Source organism: Bufo gargarizans, chromosome 4 (assembly GCF_014858855.1).
Source record: "Bufo gargarizans isolate SCDJY-AF-19 chromosome 4, ASM1485885v1, whole genome shotgun sequence".
NCBI lineage: Eukaryota > Metazoa > Chordata > Amphibia > Anura > Bufonidae > Bufo > Bufo gargarizans.
In genome coordinates, this window is record NC_058083.1 from 257,546,825 (window position 1) to 257,573,455 (window position 26,631).

The 26,631-nt window shown below is 41.9% G+C and overlaps 1 protein-coding gene across 1 annotated transcript in view; it reads right to left on the reverse strand.

Annotated features, from left to right (window-relative positions):
• Nucleotides 1–3,154: 3,154 nt before the first annotated feature.
• The window catches only part of ASCC3 (activating signal cointegrator 1 complex subunit 3), a 670,136-nt gene continuing 646,659 nt past the window's right edge, over nucleotides 3,155–26,631 (reverse strand). The window contains exons 38-42 of the mRNA XM_044289192.1: nucleotides 23,012–23,163; nucleotides 18,335–18,485; nucleotides 10,136–10,342; nucleotides 5,224–5,399; nucleotides 3,155–5,136 (exon numbers count right to left, since the gene is read on the reverse strand). Of these exons, the coding sequence (XP_044145127.1) occupies nucleotides 4,989–5,136; nucleotides 5,224–5,399; nucleotides 10,136–10,342; nucleotides 18,335–18,485; nucleotides 23,012–23,163 (834 nt within the window). The 3' untranslated portion in view covers nucleotides 3,155–4,988. The remainder of the gene's footprint in view (nucleotides 5,137–5,223; nucleotides 5,400–10,135; nucleotides 10,343–18,334; nucleotides 18,486–23,011; nucleotides 23,164–26,631) is intronic.

The following is a 26,631-nucleotide window of genomic DNA, read 5'->3' on the forward strand; positions in this document are numbered from 1 at the left end:
TCAGGAAAAAGGCTTGCCCGGAGAATAAAAGGTGAGCGCTACCATCATTCCTGTGTCATGCCAACAGTAAAGCATCCTGAGATCATTCATGTGTGGGGTTGCTTCTCATCCAAGGGAGTGGGCTCACTCACAATTTTGCCCCAAAACACAGCCATGACTAAAGAATGGTACCAAAACACCCTCCAACAGCAACTTCTTCCAACAATTCAACAACAGTTTGGTGAAGAACAATGCATTTTCCAGCACGATGGAGCACCGTGCCATAAGGCAAAAGTGATAACTAAGTGGCTCTGGGACCAAAACGTTGACATTTTGGGTCCATTGCCTGGAAACTCCCCAGATCCTTATCCCATTGAGAACTTGTGGTCAATCCTCAAGAGGTGGGTGGACAAACAAAAACCCACTAATTCTGACAAATTCCAAGAAGTGATTATGAAAGAATGGGTTGCTATCAGTCAGGAATTGGCCCAGAAGTTCATTGAGAGCATGCCCGGTCGTATTGCAGAGGTCCTGAAAAAGAAGGGCCAACACTGCAAATACTGACTCTTTACATAAATGTCATGTAATTGTCGATCAAAGCCTTTGAAACGTATGAAGTGCGTGTAATTATATTTCACTACATCACAGAAATAACTGAAGCAAAGATCTAAAAGCAGTTTAGCAGCAAACTTTGTGAAAACTAATATTTGTGTCATTCTCAAAACTTTTGGCCACAACTGTACAGCTATGAGCTAGTAATATTGTATACCGTTGCAAAAATAAAACCATTGAGATCATCTGACCAAACAATAGTGGCATCATATGCATTATAAAGGAACACCATTGGAATGGTCCAATGCCTCAGACAAAAACCTTCTAAAACCTGCTGTCTCAGAGAGGAAAAGATGAAAGAGAAAGGATAAAGCTGAACATACTCTATCTGATTTTATGTGGCTGTACATAACTTGTCATTAAAGGGCATCTGTCAGCAGATTTGTACCTATGCACTTGGCAGCTGAAGGCATCTGTTGGTCCCATGTTCGTATGTGCCCGCACTGCTGAGAAAAATGTGCCCACAATGCTGGGTTTTAATGTGCGTAAATTAGCCTCAAGGAGCAACTGGGGCGTTGCTGTTACACCTAGAGGCTCTGCTCTCTCTGCAGCTGCAGTACCCTCCGCACTTCGATTGACAGGGCCAGGTGTGATGACGTTTTCACTGGCTGGCCTTATCAAAGTGCAGACGATGCGGCAGTTGCAGAGAGAGCAGTGCCTCTAGGTGTAACAGCAACGCCCCCGTTGCTCCTAGAGGCTCATTTGCATTTATTAAGACTTCATTTTTCTCACCAATGGGGGAACATCTGAACAAGGGACCAACACAGATGCCTTCACCTGCCAAGTGCACACGTAACAGGTCAGCCAGTTTCATAGGTACAAATCTGATGACAGATGCCCTTTAATAGTTGAAAAGGTTGAAGACATCGCTATATGTCACATCAATCAATCACCAGCAATGCACAGATCGATCCCTGCCCTACTCTGTGACCTGTGTGGAGGCAGTTGAGCATTGAAGAGTTCACGACTGTCACATCATTCTATTGAGGCTGACCTGTTATTTGTCACAAAATAGCTTCTCAAATATGCCACTGACAATTTTCCCTTTAGGTCCCATTCAGATGGCCATAGAGCTTTGCGGATCCGAATTAATCACACATTACAGCACGGATACTGGCCGTGTACGTTCTGCAATTTGCGGACCACACATGGCCACAACCATAATAGAAAATGCCTATTCTTGTCTGCGATTAATTCAGCAGCAAATCTTGTGTCATAAGAAAACAGCACGCAAAGACACTGACAGCAGCCCAGATATCACTACTATTTATTTGCATACAGCTCCTCGGTCTCACAATCATGAATATGTATAATATTCAAAAATCAGCAAAAATCTATCTGGAAACAATTTAGAAATTTACGCATAAGAGACATTGCCTATATGTTATTGCAGATAACTGCTTTGCTTGTGATTTTCCTGGGATCTTACAATCATGTGCTGTTAGGCACACAGTTATTTACGTAAAAGGGATATGAAATTTGCTCAGAGCACCAAGTTTACCCCTAAACTCTATACAGAAAGAGCCTTTGTCATCAGGGTCGGACTGGCCCACCAGAGTAACAGAGGATCCTCCAGTGGGCCCAAGCTCTGACAATAATGGACCCATAATAAATAAAAAAAAGGACCCTTAAAGTCTGATATAAACATGGGGAAGGGTCATCAATCATTTTCTCTGGTGGACCCAAAGGACTTCAGTCCGATGCTGGTTGTCATTGCTTTTCCCCAAGATCAAACTTAAGCAGCTGGATGAACGTAAGAGAAGGTTATTCAGAAAAGTGCTCATGTATGTGGTTCTGTGCAACAATCACAGCAAATTGAGAAAAATCAACATAATAAATGTATTTGATTTATATGGACTTTTCATTTAAATGCAAGAACAAGTCAAATAGAAGAAAGAAGGCACAAGTAATTTTACAGAACTTTCATTGCGGAGGCCACTGCCTAGTAATTGTAAAATTGGCCATACATGGGAAATTTTTTGAAATTCCAACAAAGATTTGATGACCATTCAGTCTAAGAGATGAAACAGATGCTTCATAAATCAAACTAACAAAAGGTCTATGGTAAAACCACCTAAAAATCATATCAAAGTTTATAACATGACACCTTCAGGCCAAAGTCACAGAAACAAAGATTGTAGACTGCAGTAGTTGGCTAATAACCATAATACCAATGTTAATAAATTAAAGATAATGATCCCGATATTATGAGGACCAATTACCGTACAAGTTATACAAATTACGGGATAGAAATGGACAATGGTGGCATCAGGTGTGCCTCTGGACGTCTCCCCTTCCCAGACAGAGGAATGCTGCATGCAGTATTTCTCTGCAGTGATGGCCAGTTCGCAGTGTTCGCCAGCGAACACATGTGGGCTGCCATCTTGACTCACCCATCCGGCGATGCACAGGTAAGCTATTACCTGTGCCTGTGTTGGGAGCCGGTCTGAAATCAAATGCGCTCACCGGGAGCAGGCAGGTCCGACAACAGCCACTGGGGGCCTTCATTGGGCTGTTCTCGGAACTGCCTGCTCCCGGGGACCGCATTTGATTTCAGACTGGCTCCCGACACAGGCACAGGTAAGGGCTTACCTGTGCATCGCTGGACAGGTGAGTCGAGAAGGCTGGCGAACACTGCGAACTGGCCATCACTGTTTCTCTGTCCAACTTATGGCTGGTGAAAAGGTGACCAGATTTTAGAGCTTTGTGATCAGTTGTGTTAAACTAATTCAGAGAACAAATGGCTGTGCACAAAAGACCAATATGAATCAGCTCTTACAATAGAAGTGTACTGACACTTTACTTAAAGGGGTTGTCTCATATTGGACATTGGGGGCACATCACTAGGATATGCCACCAATGTGCACCTATCCTTAGAACAGAGCCTGCAAAGTGAAGGAGGGCAAATCGTGCATGAGTGGCCACCTTCCACATTTATTTCTATGGGAGTGTCAAAAATAGCAGAGTGGCGGGCTTAGCTATTTTTGGAGGTCTCATTGAAGTGAATGGGAAGCGCACCATGAAAATGCAGCCAATGGCCTAGGGTAATTTACTTCTATGGGGCTAACGGAAATTTTCTGCACTCCCATACAAATAAATGGAGGGAGATCGCGTATGCTTGGTGCTCCGTTCTAAGGATAGATGCGGGTCCCAGAGGTGGGACACACAGCTATCAGACATTGGTGCCATATGCCAAGGATGAGACAAAACCTTTAAGTCTTTAATTAAATTATATTTGATGGACAGTGGCAACTGGCAAAGATAAGGCTCATCAATGGTCACACTAAATGTGTATTATGTTTCCTATGTAGAAGGGAAAAAAGATCATTGGCAAAGTCTTCACTGTGGTAAATTACAGTTAAAGTGGTCACAGTTACAACTGTCTATAGAATCGATTGTAAAGTGTATTTGGCGAATGATAGTTTTTACACACCACTACCTACAGTAAACATTGAGGCACCATGAAGCGCATGGTCTTGTAGTTCATGTTTTGGCAGGTGTTGTGAACATACAAGGCCCAGGAGAATGCTGGGTCCTAATATAGACACCAAACACTGCAGTCTTATCTCCGTCAAGTAGTGCAAATTCCTCAGTAAATTGGTACACATATCTCCAATGTAAACATTAACAGGAATGTCTGATTGATGTTACCTGCATAGGGCTCTGTTCACACTAGAGGTTCATATCGGTGCTTTGACGACTGTGTCAGAACCATTTTGAAACAGATGTTAATGAATCCTGGCAAATCCCACTGACTTTTAATGAGTAAAAAAAATTTTTTTCCATAGTGTTGCAAGCAATGCTATCCCTGCAACAACAATTTGGTGAACGGGAGACTTACACTAATGTGAACAGAGTCTAGGGCTGTGATGTTTATTTCTCTGGCACTCCAGCTGAGGTAAAACTACAACTCCCAAGATTTAAACTTTCTTGGCTGTTCTCAGAACTCCATAGAAATGAATGGAGAATGCTGGGAGTCGTAGTTTCACCACAGCTGGAGTGCTGGAGGTTAGCCATCACTGGCCTAGGGTAATTCTGAATGCTCAGACATTTTGGATACTTCGTAAAGGTTTTTATTCATTCCTACACAGTAAATCGTACTATTTATTGTTTCTCATCCAATTCCTATGTAGTATTATGTTTTTTTTTTTTTTTTTTAACACTTTACATTGAACAGTGCAATTAAATCAAGAATCAATGGTAATCACACAAAAGGCAACTTGAAATAAGGCCAATGTGGCTCTGAATTTCCAGTGCACCCAGTTAAATGTACAAGCGTGTTGTGATGGAAACTTGACTCCTCTCCGGGAAACATAAGGCAATTCCTTTACAGTTCAGAATGACTTAACAGCTGTTTTTACAAAGAAAGTTCCCCTGGTAGAGTTGTAAAGGTCGGGTTACTTCAAGACAAGGTCACTCAGAGATGTAGAGACCTCAGTATTCACTTGGGCAGACACACTGGCTGGAATAATGTTGAGATACAAGTCATATTGTTGGTCCATGCCCAGGTAGCTGTCACTCATGAGATACAGTGTGTAGATGCACCTGATAAACAGAAGTAAAAGAGGAAACATTTCAATATCACCATAATAATTGTTGGTAATGCAATCTGTAATAGTCACTGCCACTTACCTTCCAGTGTTCTCTGGAGTGTAAAACGCAATGGACACCGTGCTTCTGTTTCTTACATAGCCCACTCTCTTAAGTGCTACAAGCTCCTTCTTGTCCACCTCTCCCAGGATTAAAAACCATCCCTCATCCTTTGCTTTCGAGAATCTGGGAGCAATTGCTTTACTGTCTTGCTTTCCCTGAATTGAATACAACACAATCAAATTGACAGTTTAATGTATTGATTTGTTAATTTTTTTTTATATTAATGTCTTTTCAGGCGGACAATAAAAGAAAAGAAAGAAAATTACCGCTAGACTATTAAACGAATACCCATCAAGATACATCTACATTACAGTATTCTGGTAGTCTGTTCCGGCAGTAGAGCAGATCACTGAAGTTATATCCAGCACAGCAGTATTTATCTGGCAGAAATCGGCATTCATGTCGGAAACCCAACAGATCCCAAAATAGTGAATTGAAATCCAGTAGGCCCCAACGTGGTCAGGCGATGCAAGATATAGTAATTCCGGTAGTCTGCTCATTTGATTACTAGAATACTGTAACGCAGATGTGAACCTCACTCAGTCAGTAAACAAATGTGAAATTGCATTTATTAAAGGGGTTGTCCGAGTATTTTTTTTCTTCTTTGTATGTTCTTTGTAATCAAATGTAACAGCTTTATCATGCACTTACTGCATCTGTAGTTGCTCCTTTCTCAGATTTCACTGAGGGTCACATGACCTTTGATGTCAGCTTCTCTCCCTGCTCTGATGATGTTTATTGCACAAGCCTGAGAGAGCAGATATAAGTCTGTACACGAGACATCACAGTGCTGGCCATGCCACCTGCACTGCCGTCTGCTGCTGTCTGCCCTGTGTCTCCCTCCCACTGGATACTTCAGGAAAGATTAATCCATTCAGGAGCACAGACTCAGGGCTGAAGGCTTTACTGAGTAGCTGCAGGCAGTGAGGAGGCAAATGCTGGGCACAGGAGCTGACAAAAGAGGTTCTGCAGAGCATTGCACAAGAACAGGTAGGGGGAAGATCATGTGTGTATCAGCTGTGTCATTGTACAGCTGGGACTTGTAGTTCTACACATACAACATGCTGCTGAGTAACCAAGCAGGCAGACATGTCACTCAGGGCAGCTCTTGTAGACACTCCCTTTGCAGAGCAGGGGGCGGGTCAGAGATTGTTGTTATTGCATGTAAACAAAGGGCCAGAAGAGAACCAGGGAAATGAGGAAATAGATTATTTTTACCTAAAACTTGCCTAGCTCAGTTATATATTGCTGCCTATCAGATTTACGTTGCTATATATTTTTTTTTCATAACTCGGACAACCCCTTTAATCAGTTTACACTCGTTTTTAGCATAAACTGAGGACCAAAAAGTTGAAATTTGCACAAAACGTTGCTTAGAACTGAATTTAGAAAAGAGGGCATAGCTTAACAGAAGGGGATATGGCCTAACATGGTTCAAATTTAGATACAAATCTATGCCTGCTCATGGCATTTCCTTTTCTTACTTTAAAGGGATTCTGTCACCAGGTTTCACCCCTGTCAGCTAAACATATGCTGATGTTCAGGGCCTCATTAGGATTCCTAATGTGGGCATCTAAATGTGATCCGTAGCCTTATTTTGTTAAAAAACAGGTTTTACTAACCGGTCACTCAAAGAAATAAGGTGCCCAAGGGGATGTCAAGGGATGCAAGGTGCTGGCTGCACCCACCGCCGTTCGTGCTCAGCGCTGCCTTTCCAGACTTCTGCACCGCCTCCTAATCCTCTGTGCCGCCTCTCGCTCTCCCTCCCTCCCCCCTCCTCCTGCTGTAAGATCTCGCACGTGCGCACAGGGCTCTGCCTGATGCACCCGTGCGGACGTCTCGATTTGGCTTCTTAAAGCAAAGTGCGCATGCGCCGGCACTTCGCTCAACTCAGGTATGACCTGCACTCTGGCGCCAGCCTCTCAGAGCCCTGTGCGCACGCGCGAGATCTTACAGGAGGAGGGGGGAGGGAGGGAGAGCGAGAGGCGGCACAGAGGATTAGGAGGCGGTGCAGAAGTCTGGAAAGGCGGCACTGGGCAAGAACGGCGGTGGGTGCGGCCGGCACCTTGCATTCCTTGACATCCCCTTGGGCACCTTATTTCTTTGAGTGACAGGTTAGTAAAACCTGTTTTTTAGCAAAATAAGGCTACGGACCACATTTAGAAGAGCACATCAGGGCCTCATCAGGATTCCTAAACATCAGCATATGTTTAGCTGACAGGGGTGAAACCTGGTGACAGAATCCATTTAAAGGTACACATTAGATATAAGTTGGTTGATAGTTGAAAAGCAGTTAAACAAATATCTTCACAGACATTGCCATACACATTTTAGTCCATACTGGCTTTTCAGGTTGCCCATACACATCCTATGAAAGCAAGTGATTGACAAAAGATCTTTCTGGGAACATCCTTTCAAAGAAAGATCTTAGAACGATCTTTCTAAAAATGAAAAATCTTCCATCTGACTAGTTGCTCAAAAATATTAAACACAGCCGACTTTTAAAACAATAATGGTCTGTCATCAGTCGCCTAAAACTATTGTTTGTTGTTAAAGTTCACCTGATGAGCAATCATTTTGGTTGAAATCATCCATTTTGATCAACTTTAGATTAATGTCTATGGGCACCTTTACAATTCAAAATGTGCCAAATTCATTATCCCCCTAGTAACCACCCATACACCTTTTTACAGCGGTCAATATGGGGCCTTAGGCTGGGCCACCGCTTTTTTACGGCGGCACAGTCTAAGCGCTGCACGGGTCCCGAGAACCGCGGCCCTGCTCTAACAGCCCGGACCAGGAATCCCGATCCGGGCAGTTTAACACTTTACATGCCACAGGCAATGGCGCCTGCCGCATGTAAAGTGCTGACAGAGTGAGCAGACTCCCTCTTTCTGCCATAGGCACCCTGCAAATGCGATTGCGGGGTTACGGTATGTGTGAAGGCTGCCTGGGGTCTGATGTAGGCCGCAGACCAGCCTTGAGTAATTTCCAGCAGGCTGTGCCTCTCTGGAGCAGCCTGCTGGTCAATGTCAGAAAAGCATTGCCATTAAAATGCAATGCACTATAGGGATAGTGCATTGCATTTTAAAAGCAATCAAAAAGCTGTCCGTTATAATCCCCTTGAGGGACAATTAAGTGGTAAAAAAAATGTAAAAAAACCCCTCATTTATTCAATACAAAAAATCCCATTCAAAAATTACACTTTTTTCCATTGAAAATACGCTTTTCAATGAAAAATAGTGCAAAAAAAAATAATCCTCCCCATATGTTTGGTATTGCCATGTCCGTAACGACCCTGACTACATAATTATCACATAAATTATCCCCTATTGTGAACGCCGTAAAAAAAAATAATAATAACAAGCGATCAAAAAGCGCCATTTACGCCAAAATGATACCAATGAAAAATACAAGTCGTCCCCCAAAATCAAGCCCACACACAACTGCGTAGAAAGAAAAATAAAACAATTATGGGTCTTGGAAAGTGGCAATGCAAAAACATAAAAAAAAAAAAAAAGGGTTTTATTGCAAAAAAAAGAAGGGTTTTATTGCAAAAAAAAAAGTTGTAAAACGTAAAGAAACTAGATGTATTTGGTATCACTGTAATCTTATCGGACCCAGTGAATAAAGGTATCATGTTATTTATACCAAAAAATGAATGCCGTAAAATTTATAACGTAAAAACACAGTGACAGTATTGCTGTTTTTTCCATCTCCCTCCCAGGAAGAGTTAATAAAAGTTACCGGTAATCAGAATGTTATGTGTACCCTAAAATGGCGCCATTAAAAACTACAACTTGTCCCGCAAAAAAACAAGCCCTCAGAAAGCTATATAGACGGAAAAATAAAAAAGTTATAGCTCTTGGAATGAGACGATGAAAAAAGGAAGAAAAACGCTTGGTCAGTAAGGCCCAAAACAGGCTGGTCACTAAGGGGTTAAAAGGAGTATGCCTTTTAATAAATATGGCGCTATTCACGCCAATAAACCTTTCTTTCAGACTGGTGTATGAAACACCGGTCTTAATAAATGTGCCCTAATGTGTACATATTTACAATATGAATATTTCAGTTCTTCTACTCACCCCACCTACTTGTAATGATCCTCTGTAGTTTGTGAGGTTTTTGACCCTGCTCCCCCCAACATATTTCAGCTGACACATTTAAAAACCTAGTGCCCCCGCCCCAAATAAAGAAATAAATAATAAATTGATAACCATGGGACAAGTTCTTCCATAGTCACCTTGCCTGGCACTGTCAATCAAGAAACAGAGGGAGGAACTAGCAGAGAAAAGGGTGCACAGATTGGTCCACCCTGGGGCACCTACCTACTCATTTAGATAAAAAGTACTTTTTCAGATCGCTAAGAGAAATGTATCATTACATTCAGCTGAGCTAGCCCTACAGGGCATTGTGCAAGGTTTAACTGTGAATTATTTTGGGACAGATTCCCTTTATTTGAAAGATAAGATTCCAGCTTCCTTAAAATATTGAACTTTTATTATAGCCAGTAAAATCCCCAAAAGACGACACATGCACAAAGATAACGCGTTAAGTTAGCGCTTAGCTCCATTTCAGGGGAGCTCCAAAGGTTACAGGGGTCCCAGCTGTAGGACCCCCATTGTTATCCGTTACCCAGTGGACAAGGGATAGCGTGTTATAACCGGAATACCCATTTAAGCGCAAGCTTGTTAGCCTGTGCACGTGTCGTCTTTTTTGGATTTTATTGGCCTGAACAATAATTCAATATTTTAAGGAAAAACTGGAATCGTATCTTTCAGTCTGATGCACTGCTTTCCCAGCGATTCTGTGCAAACCTTACACTGGACACTGGGGTATTTCTTAGACTCCCTTTACTATATGAAGCCAATGATCTGTATGACGCACTGACCTTTCTGTATCCTGTCCGGATCCTGTGCAGATTCACTTGCAGCACATATTCCTGATCAGCATGTAATGCAATCCATTTTTTCTCCTGTGCGCCTGGAAAAATGACCGGTACGGAGAGTTCATTGTATGCTTTAACTGGATCCTCCCACCATCCTTTAATGGTCATCTGGACGTCAATCATTGGAAGATTTGACACAAAGCTCCATGCCTAAAATGAGACAGGAAAGCATAATAATAGTAAGACACTGTATTCAGCAAACACTAGAGACGTATTAAGAGCGCTTCCTACGTTTTTGTCACAATGAGAGCTATTATAGGGTCTGAAGACAATTCATGCCTTAGGGATGCAATCCATTGAGTTTTCTAAGGGATTTGTTGTGTATTTTTATCTGGCTGCTATGCAGAAATGTACAGAGGCTTGGGGAATAAAACAAACAGTATCGTGTATACTATCCCTGTACAAGCGGCTGCCACGCATTTCAGTTCTTTACAAGCTGATCAAATACTGACGCCTGTTTATTATTTCTGCTCATGAGGTTGCTTGTGTAATAAGGAAGCCCACGGCACACATATACATCTATCTGTTTGTGTACATATACAGATAGACTGTGGAAATGTAGAAAGGGGGCAGATATGCTCACAATATCTTCGCAGGTACCAGGAACACCAGCCAAACATATTTATCTGAGGATTAATCTTCATCTATTGAATCAGACAAGGACACCACCATGCATACAATTATTTAATTAGCAGCCAAATCCTCTTCCAGTTAGCAGCCGTTGCAGGCATACTGATGTGGCAAAAGATGCAAATCTCGCAGTAGTACTGCTTTTTATCATTACTACTGCAATTAGCACTTAAATTGATGCTTTAAACCTGCTAATTTCTGGAATAATTCAGAATTTTGATGTTACCTGGGATCGCCTCACAGTAGAGTCAGCACCAGATTGCTACGCAAATTGAAGTGCTTTTCAGCCAAATAACCATCATCGTATCAGACAGAGCCAATTTGCATTTGGTTTAAAAGATAACAGAATGATAATTTATGCAAATAAATTAGGTAAGTTTACTTCTGAGTTCTCCCCGAGCTAATTATAACAATGTCCTAATAATCTTCCATCGCATCTGAAACTTGCGCGCAACTTCCATTACGACGGAAATAAGGTAAGTGAAAGCTTGTTCCAATTTGTACAAATTACCTTTACTCTGATTCTTTTGTTTTGTTTTATAGTAATTGAGTTCCTCAAGTAGACATTACATTTTTATTGAAATGTTATTCATTCACACTCCTTAGTTGTAAGAAATCTGGGTTCAATAAAATGGATTACGAGGAAATTGAACAATCAATCACAGAATGTCAATAGTAATGTTAATGACAAACCCTTAACTGTGCTGTCAATTAGAAAGATACAATATGATACAATAAAGAAGTCTTATAAATGGCTGCACAGAGCTCTCTCATAGAGCGCCATGCAGCTGTCAGCCTTAATAGAGGAGAAAAGTAACAAAAGTCAATAATAACAGTTATATATAGTTATTACTGACAATAACTTCAGGCCTTCTATCACCATCACACTGCTAGAATATCCCAATTGCTTTATCACTATTTGTTTTATAAATTGGGGCCTACTATTAATAAAACATATTTGCATGATTCAAATTATTATATGTTCCTAAATTCCTATGAAAATGAATATGCAACAAACTACACATTTAATCAGTTAAAGGGGTTGGCCACTTTCTGGTTACCGTTGATCAATAATATGTTTGTAAGATTAGTATATGGCACTTACTAATATAGCCTTTGTTGAAATTCTGCCCCATTTTCTATATTTCAAAAGGTATGCCCCCTTGTTTGCAAAGTCTTTTGTGCTGTCCACAGGGAGGTCCTGTCCATAAGATGGCGTCTGATGGAGGGTCATGTGACCAGGCAAATTACCTCCATGTGATGTATCCTCTGTTCAAATACACTGCACCTGACATCCCTACTTGAACCCGGACAACCCCTTTAAATAACCTATTCTCTAATTATTATACTGTACTTTTATGTATAAGTATTTCATACACTAAACTAGGCTTAGGCAGGGTGCTGAATCTCCTTAAAGAGACCAGTCCTGTATGGAAAGTTACTGGAAGCATTCCATGGTAATGGAGGATTACTTGCAATGCTTCATGGGAAACACATATGCAAATGGGTATCTCCCATGGAAGAAAACGTGCCAAGTGGCTTCCTATGAGTCAAGCCCCAACTTTCCAATAAGCCTTGGGATTTGACAAAGGAATATAGCAAAGTCAGATATCCACACATGGACAGCTGTTTCAGGGTACTTCTCATTACTGTGGAGTAGGATTCTGGCTGGCTCAGTGTGATGGATGCAGCTTAGACAGGGTGCTGAATTCCCTTAAAAACTCAAGTCCTATACAGGGGCTTATTGGCAATGCTCTATGGGAAACAAACATCCAAAGAGGTATCTCCCAAGAAAGAGAACAATCTTGACAGCACAAACTATTGGAAGTGATTAATTCCTTTAGAGACTTACTGAAAGCACTCCATGGTATAGAGACTTATTGTCAATGCTCCATCGGAAACAATTATAAAAGGGGTATCTCTAAAGAAAAAGAACCTTCTTGCTAGCGCCACCTGTAGGGTACAGGTGGCGCTAGCAAGAAGGTTCTTTTTCTTTAGAGATACCCCTTTAATAATTGTTTCCGATGGAGCATTGACAATAAGTCTCTATACCATGGAGTGCTTTCAGTAAGTCTCTAAAGGAATTAATCGTTTAAAGGAGATTCCATGGAATAGCACTAAGCCAGCCAGAATCCTACTTCATACTGATGAGGGGCAAGCACCCCGAAACAGCTGTCTACAGGCAGATATCTGGCTTGGCTATATTCCCTTGTCAAATCACAAGGGTTGAAAAAATAAAATCACAAGGGTTATTGGAAAGGTGGACCTTAACTCTTAGGGAGCCACTTCCAAAAGGTGGCGCTAGTGAGATGGTTATCTTTCTACGGAGTTACCTCTTTGAATATACACTAAAATACCTGGGAGAAAATAATGAAATGAGAATAGGTGGAAGCAGTCACTAACAATAGATTAAATGAGACAATGGCATAAACACAAATAAAAGGTGTACAATGTATTCCGCCACTGAGAATTACACTATATACACTCAAGGGACGAAGAGGGTCTGGATTAAAATGCTCACTCCTAATGGAGAGCACATAATAGTCTGCGTAGAAAACATTTCCATGTGTAGCAACAGCTTAATGAGTAGAAGAAATATCATATTAAGCATCTAATGAAGTGGATAGCCATAAACCCAGATCTTTGTTGGTTAACAAGTTTAGTTAAGTATGAATGTCATTTCCATCGGAAATTCAAATAAATACATTCAAAATCATTGTATTTGCACTCAAGGCTATTTAAATTGGCTCTACAAGTACCAGTACTATTTTCATTATCTATCAATGATACAACTTACAAACACGCAAAAAAATAAATAAATAAAAGATTTCTCTTAAAGGAACTCTGTCACCCCAATTTTGGACTATTGTCTACACTAATACAAATGTAGTACTGCAGATAAGGAGTGCAGATCACTATACTGTCCCTCCTTCCCCTGCACAGTCCGGATTGCTGTGATGTTCTAACATAATAGAAAGGACTTCTGTGTCCATGCACAGCAGTCCTGACAATGTATTTCAATGTACCTCTGAGAGCAGACAGCAGGGGAATGGGGGCCAGTAAAAAAAAAAAAAATTGTGACCTGGGCTCCATATCTGCAGTACTACTGTATTACTGTAGATGATGGTCCAAAATTGGGTTGACAGATTTACTTTAAAACAAAAAAACTAATGTATGCTTCCAGGAGAAAATATCTCTATTGCTGTACAGCGATACAATACAGTAGCACATAGAACCTGGAAATTTTGGGGGAATCCATTTACTGGAGGTACCCTTAAAGGCATATTAAACAGGAACGTCTAGGTAGGCAAAGGAATAAAAGTGATGAGGACCCTGAGCACCATTACATTCCTAACTACGGATGCAAAGAAAATATACCGATACAACAGAATGGCTCTAGAACAAGCCTTATTTCTTCATACAATATTATTTACTTCATTCTTATCATCCAGTAATTCATATTTTATTTTTAAGAAATTAGACTTGAACCAGAGATCTGGAAATATTACAGGCAACATTATCTAATTTAAATTACCTATGACTAATTTGGAACAATGTGGAGCAATCGCTGCCTGATTATGGTCAATGGTTGGGGCATTCGGAGTGTCTGATCTTCTCTGTAGAAAAAAAGTTTGTCTCCGATTTGACTTGCTATTCCAATATTTCCCCATCCCCATTTAAAGTTCAAATCAACACCTTGAAGTCATGTTCCTCAAACCATTTCAGCACATCTTTTGCAGTGTGGCAGGTTAGACTGTCCTGGTTAAAGAGGACTCCGCCATTATGGAGCATTGTTGCCATGAAGGGGTGTACTTGGGTTTGCAACATTTAGGTAAGTGGAACACATCAAAGTAACATCCACATGAATATGAGAAGAAAATTAAAGAAAGCATTAAACTGTCTGCACTGGCTATCCTTGTAGTACTGTAGGCACTGGGTTAATGAAGGAATAAAAAAAAGGCTAATAACATTTGGGGAAAAAATAAGGGGGGCTCCAAAATGGAGGCTCACCTTTTTGAGTTGTGCTAGGATAGGCACAATTCTATTGTAGACCTGTCAAAGTTAAAGTCCAGTATGCCAAGGAGAGCTGCGCTGGTCTGATGCCGCTGGTGGAGATGCCCAGTCCCCCTCAGAGGATAGGTATAAAGGGGAAGAAAGGTACTGCTTTGGCGCACAATGATCCAAGATGGCTGGAGGGTGTTTTCAGAGCTTCTCTTTATTGGAAGTTAAAAATAAATAAACAAAATAAAACCGCGTTTCAGTGTTATAGTTGCAACTATAACTTGAAGAAGGGGACTTGCAGATGCCCAAAACGCGTTGTTTTATTTTATTCTATTTATTAATTTTCAACTTCCAACAAAGGGAAGCTCTGAAAAAATCTTGCAGTTGTCTTGGATCATTGTGCTCCAAAGCAGTACCTTTCTTCTCCTCCACTCCTCCATATTCTGATACACATGCACCCGGCCGTCCACATAATTTAAAAGAAATGTAAATTATCAGACCAGCCCTCCCTCCATTGCTCTATGGTCCAGTTCTGATGCTCATATGCCCATTTTAGGTGGTTTTGTGGTGGGCAGGGGTCAGCATGGGTACTTGGACCAGTTTGCAATGAGACAGCAATATACACAGCAAGCTGGGATGCACTGTGTGTTCTCACACCTTTCTATCTGATACGCTGCAAATCAGTCGGCACTGCAGGTGTAGCGTGGCGGTGCACGTGTCCTAGGATTGACGTTCCATAGAAATAATAGTAATGAAGGACCGGCACTCGCTGTTCATAATCTTACAAATATTCTCTTTAATGCCACATACATACAGGTCCTTTTCAAAATATTAGCATATTGTGATAAAGTTCATTATTTTCTGTAATGTACTGATAAACATTAGACTTTCATATATTTTAGATTCATTACACATCAACTGAAGTAGTTCAAGCCTTTTATTGTTTTAATATTGATGATTTTGGCATACAGCTCATGAAAACCCAAAATTCCTATCTAAAAAAATTAGCATATTTCATCCAACCAATAAAAGAAAAGTGTTTTTAATACAAAAAAAGTCAACCTTCAAATAATTATGTTCAGTTATGCTCTCAATACTTGGTCGGGAATCCTTTTGCAGAAATGACTGCTTCAATGCGGCGTGGCATGGAGGCAATCAGCCTGTGGCACTGCTGAGGTGTTATGGAGGCCCAGGATGCTTCGATAGCGGCCTTAAGCTCATCCAGAGTGTTGGGTCTTGCGTCTCTCAACTTTCTCTTCCCAATATCCCACAGATTCTCTATGGGGTTCAGGTCAGGAGAGTTGGCAGGCCAATTGAGCACAGTAATACCATGGTCAGTAAACCATTTACCAGTGGTTTTGGCACTGTGAGCAGGTGCCAGGTCGTGCTGAAAAATGAAATCTTCATCTCCATAAAGCTTTTCAGCAGATGGAAGCATGAAGTGCTCCAAAATATCCTGATAGCTAGCTGCACTGACCCTGCCCTTGATAAAACACAGTGGACCAACACCAGCAGCTGACATGGCACCCCAGACCATCACTGACTGTGGGTACTTGACACTGGACTTCAGGCATTTTGGCATTTCCCTCTCCCCAGTCTTCCTCCAGACTCTGGCACCTTGATTTCCGAATGACATGCAACAGTCCAGTGCTGCTTCTCTGTAGCCCAGGTCAGGCGCTTCTGCCGCTGTTTCTGGTTCAAAAGTGGCTTGACCTGGGGAATGCGGCAACTGTAGCCCATTTCCTGCACACACCTGTACACGGTGGCTCTGGATGTTTCTACTCCAGACTCAGTCCACTGCTTCCGCAGGTCCCCCAAGGTCTGGAATCGGTCCTTCTCCACAATCTTCCTCAGGGTCCGGTCACCTCTTCTCGTTGTGCAGCGTTTTCTGCCAGACTTTTTCCTTCCCACAGACTTCCCACTGAAGTGCCTTGATACAGCACTCTGGGAACAGCCTATTCGTTCAGAAATTTCTTTCTGTGTCTTACCCTCTTGCTTGAGGGTGTCAATGATGGCCTTCTGGACAGCAGTCAGGTCGGCAGACTTACCCATGATTGCGGTTTTGAGTAATGAACCAGTCTGGGAGTTTTTAAAAGCCTCAGGAATCTTTTGCAGGTGTTTAGAGTTAATTAGTTGATTCAGATGATTTGTTTAATAGCTCGTTTAGAGAACCTCTTCATGATATGCTAATTTTTTGAGATAGGAAATTTGGGTTTTCATGAGCTGTATGCCAAAATCATCAATATTAAAACAATAAAAGGCTTGAACTACTTCAGTTGGTGTGTAATGAATCTAAAATATATGAAAGTCTAATGTTTATCAGTACATTACAGAAAATAATGAACTTTATCACAATATGCTAATTTTTTGAGAAGGACCTGTATATCTGTGACGCGTTTCGGCACAATCTGTGCCTTTATCAAACAGTGAAGAAATCACAATACACAATGAGTTAAATAGCCCGCCTAACAACCAAGTGCTGAAGTCATGTAGTCATGACAACCTAGACAAACAAATTAAATGGAAAAAAATGAAAGCAAAAGCGTAATAGAATTATGAAGTATCTCCATTACCAAAGTCGAATTCTTCTTTATAATGTACATCAAATAACTTAAATTTCGCTGTTGAAAATAATAATACAGGATAAGAATAAACCTTGTGAAAAAGGGTTATAGAAAAACGATTCAATTCGTAATTGCGATTCAGACCCAGTGGCTCCAAAGTTTGGAACTGGTGGATCCAAAAAGCCTCACGTTTCATTAGTAATTTGTGTTGATCACCGCCACGGCGTGGTTGTGCTACACTCTCAATTATCTAAAAGTGCAATTGCGCAATGGTATGTTTCTTTTTATGAAAGTGATACAGGATAGGTAAAAGTAAATTTCCCTTCCTAATCGTAGATTTATGTTTTCAAAATCTGTATTTCATAGGCTTCGTTCACATCACCATTTAGGCTTTCTGTTCTCCTGCCCCGTTTAGGGGCAGGAAAGCGGAAAGGATGGATTCGGCACAAAACTGAGCCAAACGGAGTCCACGGGCCCCATAGGCTATAATGGGGTACGTTAGGTTTCCGCTCAGAAGAAGATTTTTGTCTCTGCTTCAAAAATCTTCTTCTGAGCGGAACCCAAATGGACCTCATTATAGTCTATGGGGCCCGTGGACTCCGTTCGGCTCAGTTATGTGCCGAATCCGTCCTTTCCGTTTTCCTGCCCGAGAACGGAAAGGCTGAACGGTGATGTGAATGAAGCCATACGGGTACATGTTTCGCCGACAAATGTCCTTGTGGCTTGTTATATGTCAGCAAAACATCTACCCGTATGCTCTGACCAAGTCATCTAGCCATTGTAATTGGACTCTTGTCAAAGTTGCTCATATTTTCTGCTTTCATCAAATCAACCTCCAGAAATGACTGTTCACTTGCTGTTACATCCCATCACATGACAGATGCCACTGTAACCAAATAATGTAATGGCTGATGGAAATACTTATTACATAAAATAAAATAATTACCTGTGACACATGTGCAGCTGAGAGCTCCCTTTCTACAAATGAAAAGAAGATTTCTTCTTTGCCTCCACATGCAGCCACCAGCTCTGGAAGACACTCAATAGGTCCAGTAATGTCTGCAGAATTACTAAGACTTCTTCCTGACTTCAATTTTCTTAAAGGAAAATGAGCACAAAGAGTTAAACACACGTATTTACACACTGCATGTCAGCTCAGTAATGAGGGAATACTGCTGTGAATACAAGAATTCTGAAAATGAAATCTGTGCTCCAACAAGGTATAGTAATAAAATACACTTACCATTCTTTTATAAGCTTTCCGGTGAACATGCCAGTTACCGGAGACAAAAATAACCCTTGCCTCTCCAGTGGCTTCCAAATATTGATGGCCTATCCTCAGGTCATTATCAGATTGTGGGGTGTCTGACCCTTGGAACCCCTACACAGCTGCGGTCTGCAGAGGCTGTATGAGCAGAGCAGCTGCTTGGCTACATAATACCAGCAGAGCAAGGTAAATCCTGTTCACTTGAATGGGAAGAAGATGTAATCACTACTATTAAGACAGCGTGCTGGTAAACACTGAAGAGGCGTCACTCCCAGGCAGCTGATCGGCAGTAGTGCTGGCAGTCGCACCACATGATCTGACACTGATCACCTAACCTCAGGATCAATATTGTCAGAATAACCCCCTTAAGATTCATTGTCTCAAAAACAAGCTAAAGTATAATCCTACAAGGACGCGACTACTGACATTAAAGGGGGTCTCCACTTTGGACAATCCCCACTTGTTATTTAGCTCATATCAGCAAAATCTAACTCATCTGCAGATAGCCGTTTTGTGGTTCTGCAGAGTACTTGCTAGCTGACTGAGATGCATTAGACATAGCTCAGTGGGGGAACTGACCATCTTTGAATAGACTCTCCAGTATATGGAGAATACATTTTAGACAATGCTTTATGGGGGGAAAAAATATGCAAATTATTAGATATCAGCCAAATGGTAGACAAAAGGGTTTTGGTGTTCCTGCCATTCATCAGGGCAGAGCAGGATACCCCTCCTGTGTTGAAGCTAAGGCATCTCATTTTGCCAGCCATTACCCTGATCTCTAAGGGTGCTGCCACACATTCAGGTTTTTTATGCAGCTTTGGAGACAAAATCAGGAGTTGATCATAAAGGAAGAGAAAACATTAAAGGCAATTTACACCTTTGGGGGGTTCTTTTTTTTATTATTATTATTGCATTGTACTTATTTTGAACTAAAAACATTTTTTGTTTTTTTAATTAAAAGTATTGAACCACTGTGCAGTCTTCAGTTTCTCTAGTAGCAGGATCTGAACTTTCACTCTGTTCTGTCAGATAAGTTGGACTACTGATCTCTGACCTTATAAACACTCATTATAGCTCAATTCTGAATGTGGCTAAAATAAGTGTTTATGACTTTTTAGTACAGATGCAGCTGAGCTAAACTTGATGGTTAACGCGTTAAGTAAAAAATGGCACAAAAAGGTTAAAGGATAACCGTCACACTTAGACCCTAATTTCAATTTTCATATCTGTAATAACATGATATTCCAGAATCAGTTACTTATTAGACTGACTTACCCCATATTTAATAAGATTCAGCCCTTAGCAACTAGTCTGCATAAAACTGCAATTTCACTATTCAGTTAAGATGGCCGCCACTACCCTCACCCTGAGGCTAATCCCGCCTGCCCTCACTAGCCAGTAACAATAGCCCCCCCAAAAGTGTCAGTAACCAGAGCCCTCCCCCCTAAAGGGTTAATCTCCTGCAGCACAAAGGGGTCCGCTTACCACATGTTGCTTTCATTTATACACTGAGCAGACGGCAGATCTCCCTTCCCTGGTCTGCACTGCTCCAACTCTGCATTCTCCAGCTCTGCTGAGTGAGGGAGCGTCTGCCAAGCGCAGGGACAGGGAGAAGTGCACACAGCCCAGGCACTGTTATCAGCTGCTGGGGAGGACCTGGCTTTAATCCTTTACTTACAGTCCCTGGCTGTCAGTAATCTGACCTTGCACGCTGCGTGCTTCTGCATCCTCCGTTCTTCAACAGATAGACGGACCATGCCTAGCAACCCTATTTTAAGCACAGGTAAAAGTAGGCAGTAGAGGGAACAAAAATGTGGAATTAAGGGGTAATTGAATACACAGAGAAAAGTTGAAATAGGGCCACCAAGGAGATATTAATCACCACAATCCAATACTCCCCCCCCAAAAAAATATGGCAGTTATACTTTAAAGGGGTTCTGCACCTTCATTTAACTGATGATCTATCCTCTGGATAGATCAGCAGCTTCTGATCGGCGGGGGTCCGACACCCGGGACCCCCGCCGATCAGCTGTTTGAGAAGGCAGCGGCGCTCCAGCAGCACCACGGCCTTCTCACTGTTTACCGCCGGGCCGCCCGCCCACTGACGTCACGACTTGTATCAACTAGAGTGGGCGCGGCTAAGCTCCATTCAAGTGAACAGGAGCTTAGCCGCGCCCACTCTAGTTGATACAAGTCGTGACGTCAGTGGGCGGGCGGCCCGGCGGTAAACAGTGAGAAGGCCGCGGCGCTGCTGGAGCGCCGCTGCCTTCTCAAACAGCTGATCGGCGGGGGTCCCGGGTGTCGGACCCCCGCCGATCAGAAGCTGATGATCTATTCAGAGGATAGATCATTAGTTAAATAAAAGTGCAGAACCCCTTTAACTCTTTCAATGTATTTTAATGGCTTTCGTCACAAGATGGCACGAGATAACATTGTGACATGTGTGATCAGAGTCAATTTTAGCTCGGCTCCATCTGTAGTTTAGACATAAGGTTTATAAGATGACCAGCACAAGAAAATCTATCAACTCTTTGTGAGAGAATGGCTGAATTTATTTTAGTAAAATGATTTTTAGACCACAATTAGTAAAATGCTATAAAAATAATTGCCTGAGAAGTTGTACATAGCCTTTAAGGATAGATACAACTTATCCTCTTTTTTAAAATCCATTCCTGGTTTTGGCTTCAAAAATGGCATTAAAAAAAAACACTTTAATGTGTGGCATCGGCCTAAGGCTAGCACGCTGTTCCGGCAGACAGAGAATTGTCCAGACACAAACCGCTTGTCCAGCCGACTCTCCACTTTTCTGCTGGAACAGCATACAGATCTCCGCCAGACCCCGTAATACTTAATTCCATCCGCATCTGGCAGGGTCAGATCCGGTGAACTCCGGGAGGCTGTGTGAAGGTGGCCTTACTTACGATAACGACCATTCCTATGAACATTCTTTAGCGATTATCTTTAGGATTCTCGGCCCGTGTAAAGGGCCCTTTAGAGTGCTTACTTCAGATACTGATAAATAGTCTGTATTAATTTTTGATTGTACAATTATTTATTGTATTTTCTATACAAGATCTTGGGGCAACCCATCTAGTCTGAGCTGCTGCCCTGCTCTGTGAACAGCAGTGCAGTCAATTGCTTTACAGCAGCCACATTTATATACATACATGTCTGGATATGACTCACTGACTTATATCAGACAGTATTCTAGGCATGATCTGTGACCTGTGCAGATGTCATTGTGCATGGAAGAACTGTGGCCATACCTACTGTTAACAGTTATCTGTCACTGTACTCCTACTTGTGATGATAATGAAATGACTGAAAAACGATCTCTACAGAACTTAAAATGTAGGTCTATTGTGATGGATCAATGGCCAAAGTGAAAATAGCAAGATTGCACATCTATGAAGCCATTCCTCTGTTATTCTTGCTAGAAGTTTATGAATAAAGGGGCTTTCAGTGGGGGATGATTTCCACACACAGTTTTCCACTATCCAGTTAGTGCCACCAGTATCAGACTGTATAGTTACCCATGTCTAACTGGTAAAAACCCAATTGTGCTTTTATTCATAAAGTTCTAGTAGGAATAATGTGTAAAGGCACAACCCACAGTTAGAATAAAACGTGTTAAAGAGAACCTGTCATGTGGATATTTGATTATAATCTAACTAATTATATACAATCATTAACTACTAAAAAGTACCTTAGATGTATTCACTTACTGGTGTGACAGATGGTTACCTCATAATATACACACAAAGATGCTGTATGCTAATGAGCTGATTCGAGTCCGACGTGAGGTCATTGAGTCCAGCGTATATTTAATTCAGAGCTATAGCCACTCCCCTGCCCACCTGCTGCTGATTCATATGGAAACAAACTGTCATTCAGCAGCAGGTGGGCGGGGAGAGTCAGGAGCTCATGAATATTCAGGACTCATCATTATCAGCTGGAGCTTTTCAATACAAGATGTTGGCAGATTGACTGGGTCAGTTAAAGAAAGTTACCCAGCATTTTGCTAAAAGAATCAGTCACTTATTTATGTTGCCCTTAGTTAGGACACCATAAAACTGGTGACAGGTTCCCTTTAAAGAACCATTATTGCATGAGAAAAGCAAGTAGTTACCAAAAGAGACAAAAGGTCCTCTTCTGATGATACGTTCCCTTTAAAGGGGTTGTCCCACCTAGCACGCTCAGCTATTTCCCATAAGTCTCAAAGCAATGAATGGACAGCCCCACCCCCTCATTCATTAGTAAAGAACAGTCTGAAAAGTTCCAAAGTCCCATAGCGGGACTATTCGGCTTCACTTGTGTGCCAAGTTGCCCAACTGGTACATTACATGTACATACCTGAAGAGATAAAGATGATGTTTCTCAATATTGGGCACAGTGAGTAAACAGGAGTCATGTATCCATCGAGCTTGGACTACCATTTGCACTAGATTTGTGATGTTTAGGACAGTGACAAGCCAGCCATGATGAGCTGCAACATCCAGCATTGCCTATGGAAGATGGTCAAACATATATTAAAGCTATTAGTTTTCAGCATAATAAACCTCTAAGATGTTATTATTGCTAATGCAGAAGAAATATAGCTTCAATTGCTTATATAAAATGAATAGAAGTACAATATACAGTGCCATCTGAAGGCTCCTCAGACCCTTTCACCCTTTTCACATTTTATGTTGCAGCCTTGTGCTAAAATAATCAATCTTCTCTCAATCCCCCTCAATGAGAAAGTGAAAATAGAATTTTAGAAATGTTTGCAAATTTGTTAAAAAGGAAAAACTTAACATTTTACATGGACATAAGTATTCAGATCCTTTACTATGAGACTTGAAATTATCTCTGGTGGCCTTCCACTTCTCAAATATTTTTGAGATGTTTCAACACCTTGACTGGAGTCCACCTGTGGTAAATTCAGTTGATTGGACATAATTTGGAAAGACATACCTCTGCCTATATAAGGTCTTACGGCTGACAATGCATATCAGAGCAAAAACCAAGCCATATGGAGGAAAGTACTGCCTGTAGAGCTCACGATTGTGTGGAGGCACAGATCTGGAGAAGGATACAAAAAAATCCTGCTGCGCTTAAAGTTCCCAAAAGCACAGTGGCAACCATAATTATTAAAAGGAAGAAGTTTGGAACAACCCACACTCTTCCTAGAGCTGGCTGCCCCTCCAAACTTAGTAAAAGGCGGAAAAGGACCTTGGTAAAAGAGGTGATCAAGAACCCACATCCAGGTGTGAAAACCTTGAGGCATCATACCCGAGAAGACTGGAGGCTTTGTTGCCAAGGGGCGTACATAGAACTCACTGGGCCCCATAGCAAGAATCTGAATTGGGCCCCCTAACCCCGCCCACTACCCACCCATGGCACGACCAACCACCTGTCCTGGCTCCTCCCATGCCACACCCCCATTAAAGAATCCCTAATACCCCCCAAAATGCCCAAGGGGAAGGAGTAGGAGAGCACACTGTCCACTATGAGCCCCCCAAACCCTTAATACTCCCCAAAATGCTCAGGACAGTGTGCTTTCCTTCTACTCCTCTCCCTCCTGGGCATTTTGGGGGGCATCAGGGGTTGGGGGGCTCATAGAGGACTCAGGGGGAAGCTCATAGAGGACAGTGTGCTTTCCTCCTAGTCCCACCCCCCTGGACATTTTGGAGTAATGGGGGCATTAGGGGTTAGGAGGCTCATAGAGGACTGGGGGACGACGACTCAGAACCGTGGGTGGTGCCGCCGATCAAAGTCAAAGGAAAGTGCTGCGGGCCCGCTGCGCCTGCGCCACAGTGTGTGTAGTGTACTACTTGTACTGGCTAAAATAAACGGAGGGGGCGGGCCTTCCCTGCGCCATAGCAACGGCGTGGTCTGCCTATATTGGCGGTACGCCACTGGGTGCTTCAACGGCATACTTAGTAAAGGGTCTGAATACTTCTGTCAATGCAATATTCCTTTTGAAAAAATTAACAAACATTTCAGACATTTTGTTTTCACTTTCTCATTATGAGGGAATAACATGATTTTTTATTTTATTTTAGCAAAAGGCTGCAACAAAATATAATGTGAATCAAAAGTGAAAGGGTCTGATGACTTTCCGAATGCACTGTAAGTTCATAAGTCGCCATATTTGAGTCAATAAGAACAGCCAGCATTCTATCGAGCTTGGCTATATACCCTTGTCAAATCCCAAAGCTTGTTGGAAATTGTGACTCATAGGAAGCCACTTCCAAGAGGTGGTGTTGGTGAGATGGTTCTGTTCCTTGGGAGATACCTCTTTGCTTATTTACAGTCAGGTCCATAAATATTGGGACATCAACACAATTCTAACATTTTTGGCTCTATACACCACCACAATGGATTTGAAATGGAACGAACAAGATGTGCTTTAACTGCAGACTGTCAGCTTTATTTTGAGGGTAGTTACATCCAAATCAGGTGAACGGTGTAGGAATTACAACAGTTTGCATATGTGCCTCCCACTTGTTAAGGGAACAAAAGTAATGGGACAATTTGCTTCTCAGCTGTTCCATGGCCAGGTGTGTGTTAGTCCCTCATTATCCCAATTACAATGAGCAGATAAAAGGTCCAGAGTTCATTTCAAGTGTGCTATTTGCATGTGGAATATGTTGCTGTCAACTCTGAAGATGAGATCCAAAGAGCTGTCACCATCAGTGAAGCAAGCCATCATTAGGCTGAAAAAACAAAACCCATCAGAGAGATAGCAAAGTGGCCAAAACAACTGTTTGGCACATTCTTAAAAGGAAGGAATGCACCGGTGAGGTCAGCAACACCAAAAGACCCGGGAGACCAGGGAAAACAACTGTGGTGGATGACCGAAGAATTCTTTCCCTGGTGAAGAAAACACCCTTCACAACAGTTGGCCAGATCAAGAACACTCTCCAGGAGGTAGGGGTATGCGTGTCAAAGTCAACAATCAAGAGAAGACTTCACCAGAGTGAATACAGAGGGTTCACCACAAGATGTAAATCATTGGTGAGCCTCAAAAACAGGAAGGCCAGATTAGAGTTTGCCAAACCACACCTAAAAAAGCCTTTACAGTTCTGGAACAACATTCTATGGACAGATGAGACCAAGATCAACTTGTAACAAAGAGTGACGGGAAGAGAAGAGTATGGAGAAGGAAAGGAATTGCTCATGATCCTAAGCATACCACCTCATCAGTGAAGCATGGTGGTGGTAGTGTCATGGGGTGGGCATGTATGGCCGCCAATGGAACTGGTTCTCTTGTATTTATTGATGATGTGACTGCTGACAAAAGCAGGGTGAATTCTGAAGTGTTTCGGGCAATATTATCTGCTCATATTCAGCCAAATGCTTCAGAACTCATTGGATGGCGCTTCACAGTGCAGATGGACAATGACCCAAAGCATACTGCAAAAGCAACCAAAGAGTTTTTTTTAAGGGATAGAAGTGGAATGTTATGCAATGGCTAAGTCAATCACCTGACCTGAAGCCGATCGAAAATGCATTTCACTTCCTGAAGACAAAACTAAAGTGAAAATGCCCCAAGAACAAGCAGAAACTGAAGACAGTTGCAGTAGAGGCCTGACAGAGCATCACCAGGGATGAAACCCAGCGTCTGGTGATGTCTGTGTTCCAGACTTCAGGTTGTAATTGACTGCAAAGGATTTGCAACCAAGCATTAAAATGTTAAGTTTGATTTATGATTATTACTCTGTCCCGTTACTTTTGGTCCCTTAACAAGTGGGAGGCACATATGTAAACTGTTGTAATTCCTACACCGTTCACCTGATTTGGATGTAAATACCCTCAAATTAAAGCTGACAGTCTGCAGTTATATCACATCTTGTTCGTTTAATTTCAAATCCATTGTGGTGATGTATATAGCCACAATATTTATAATTGTGTCGATGTCCCAATATTTATGGACCTGGCTGTACACGGAAACAGACACAAGAGTATAAATGCAGAAGACTTGCTAA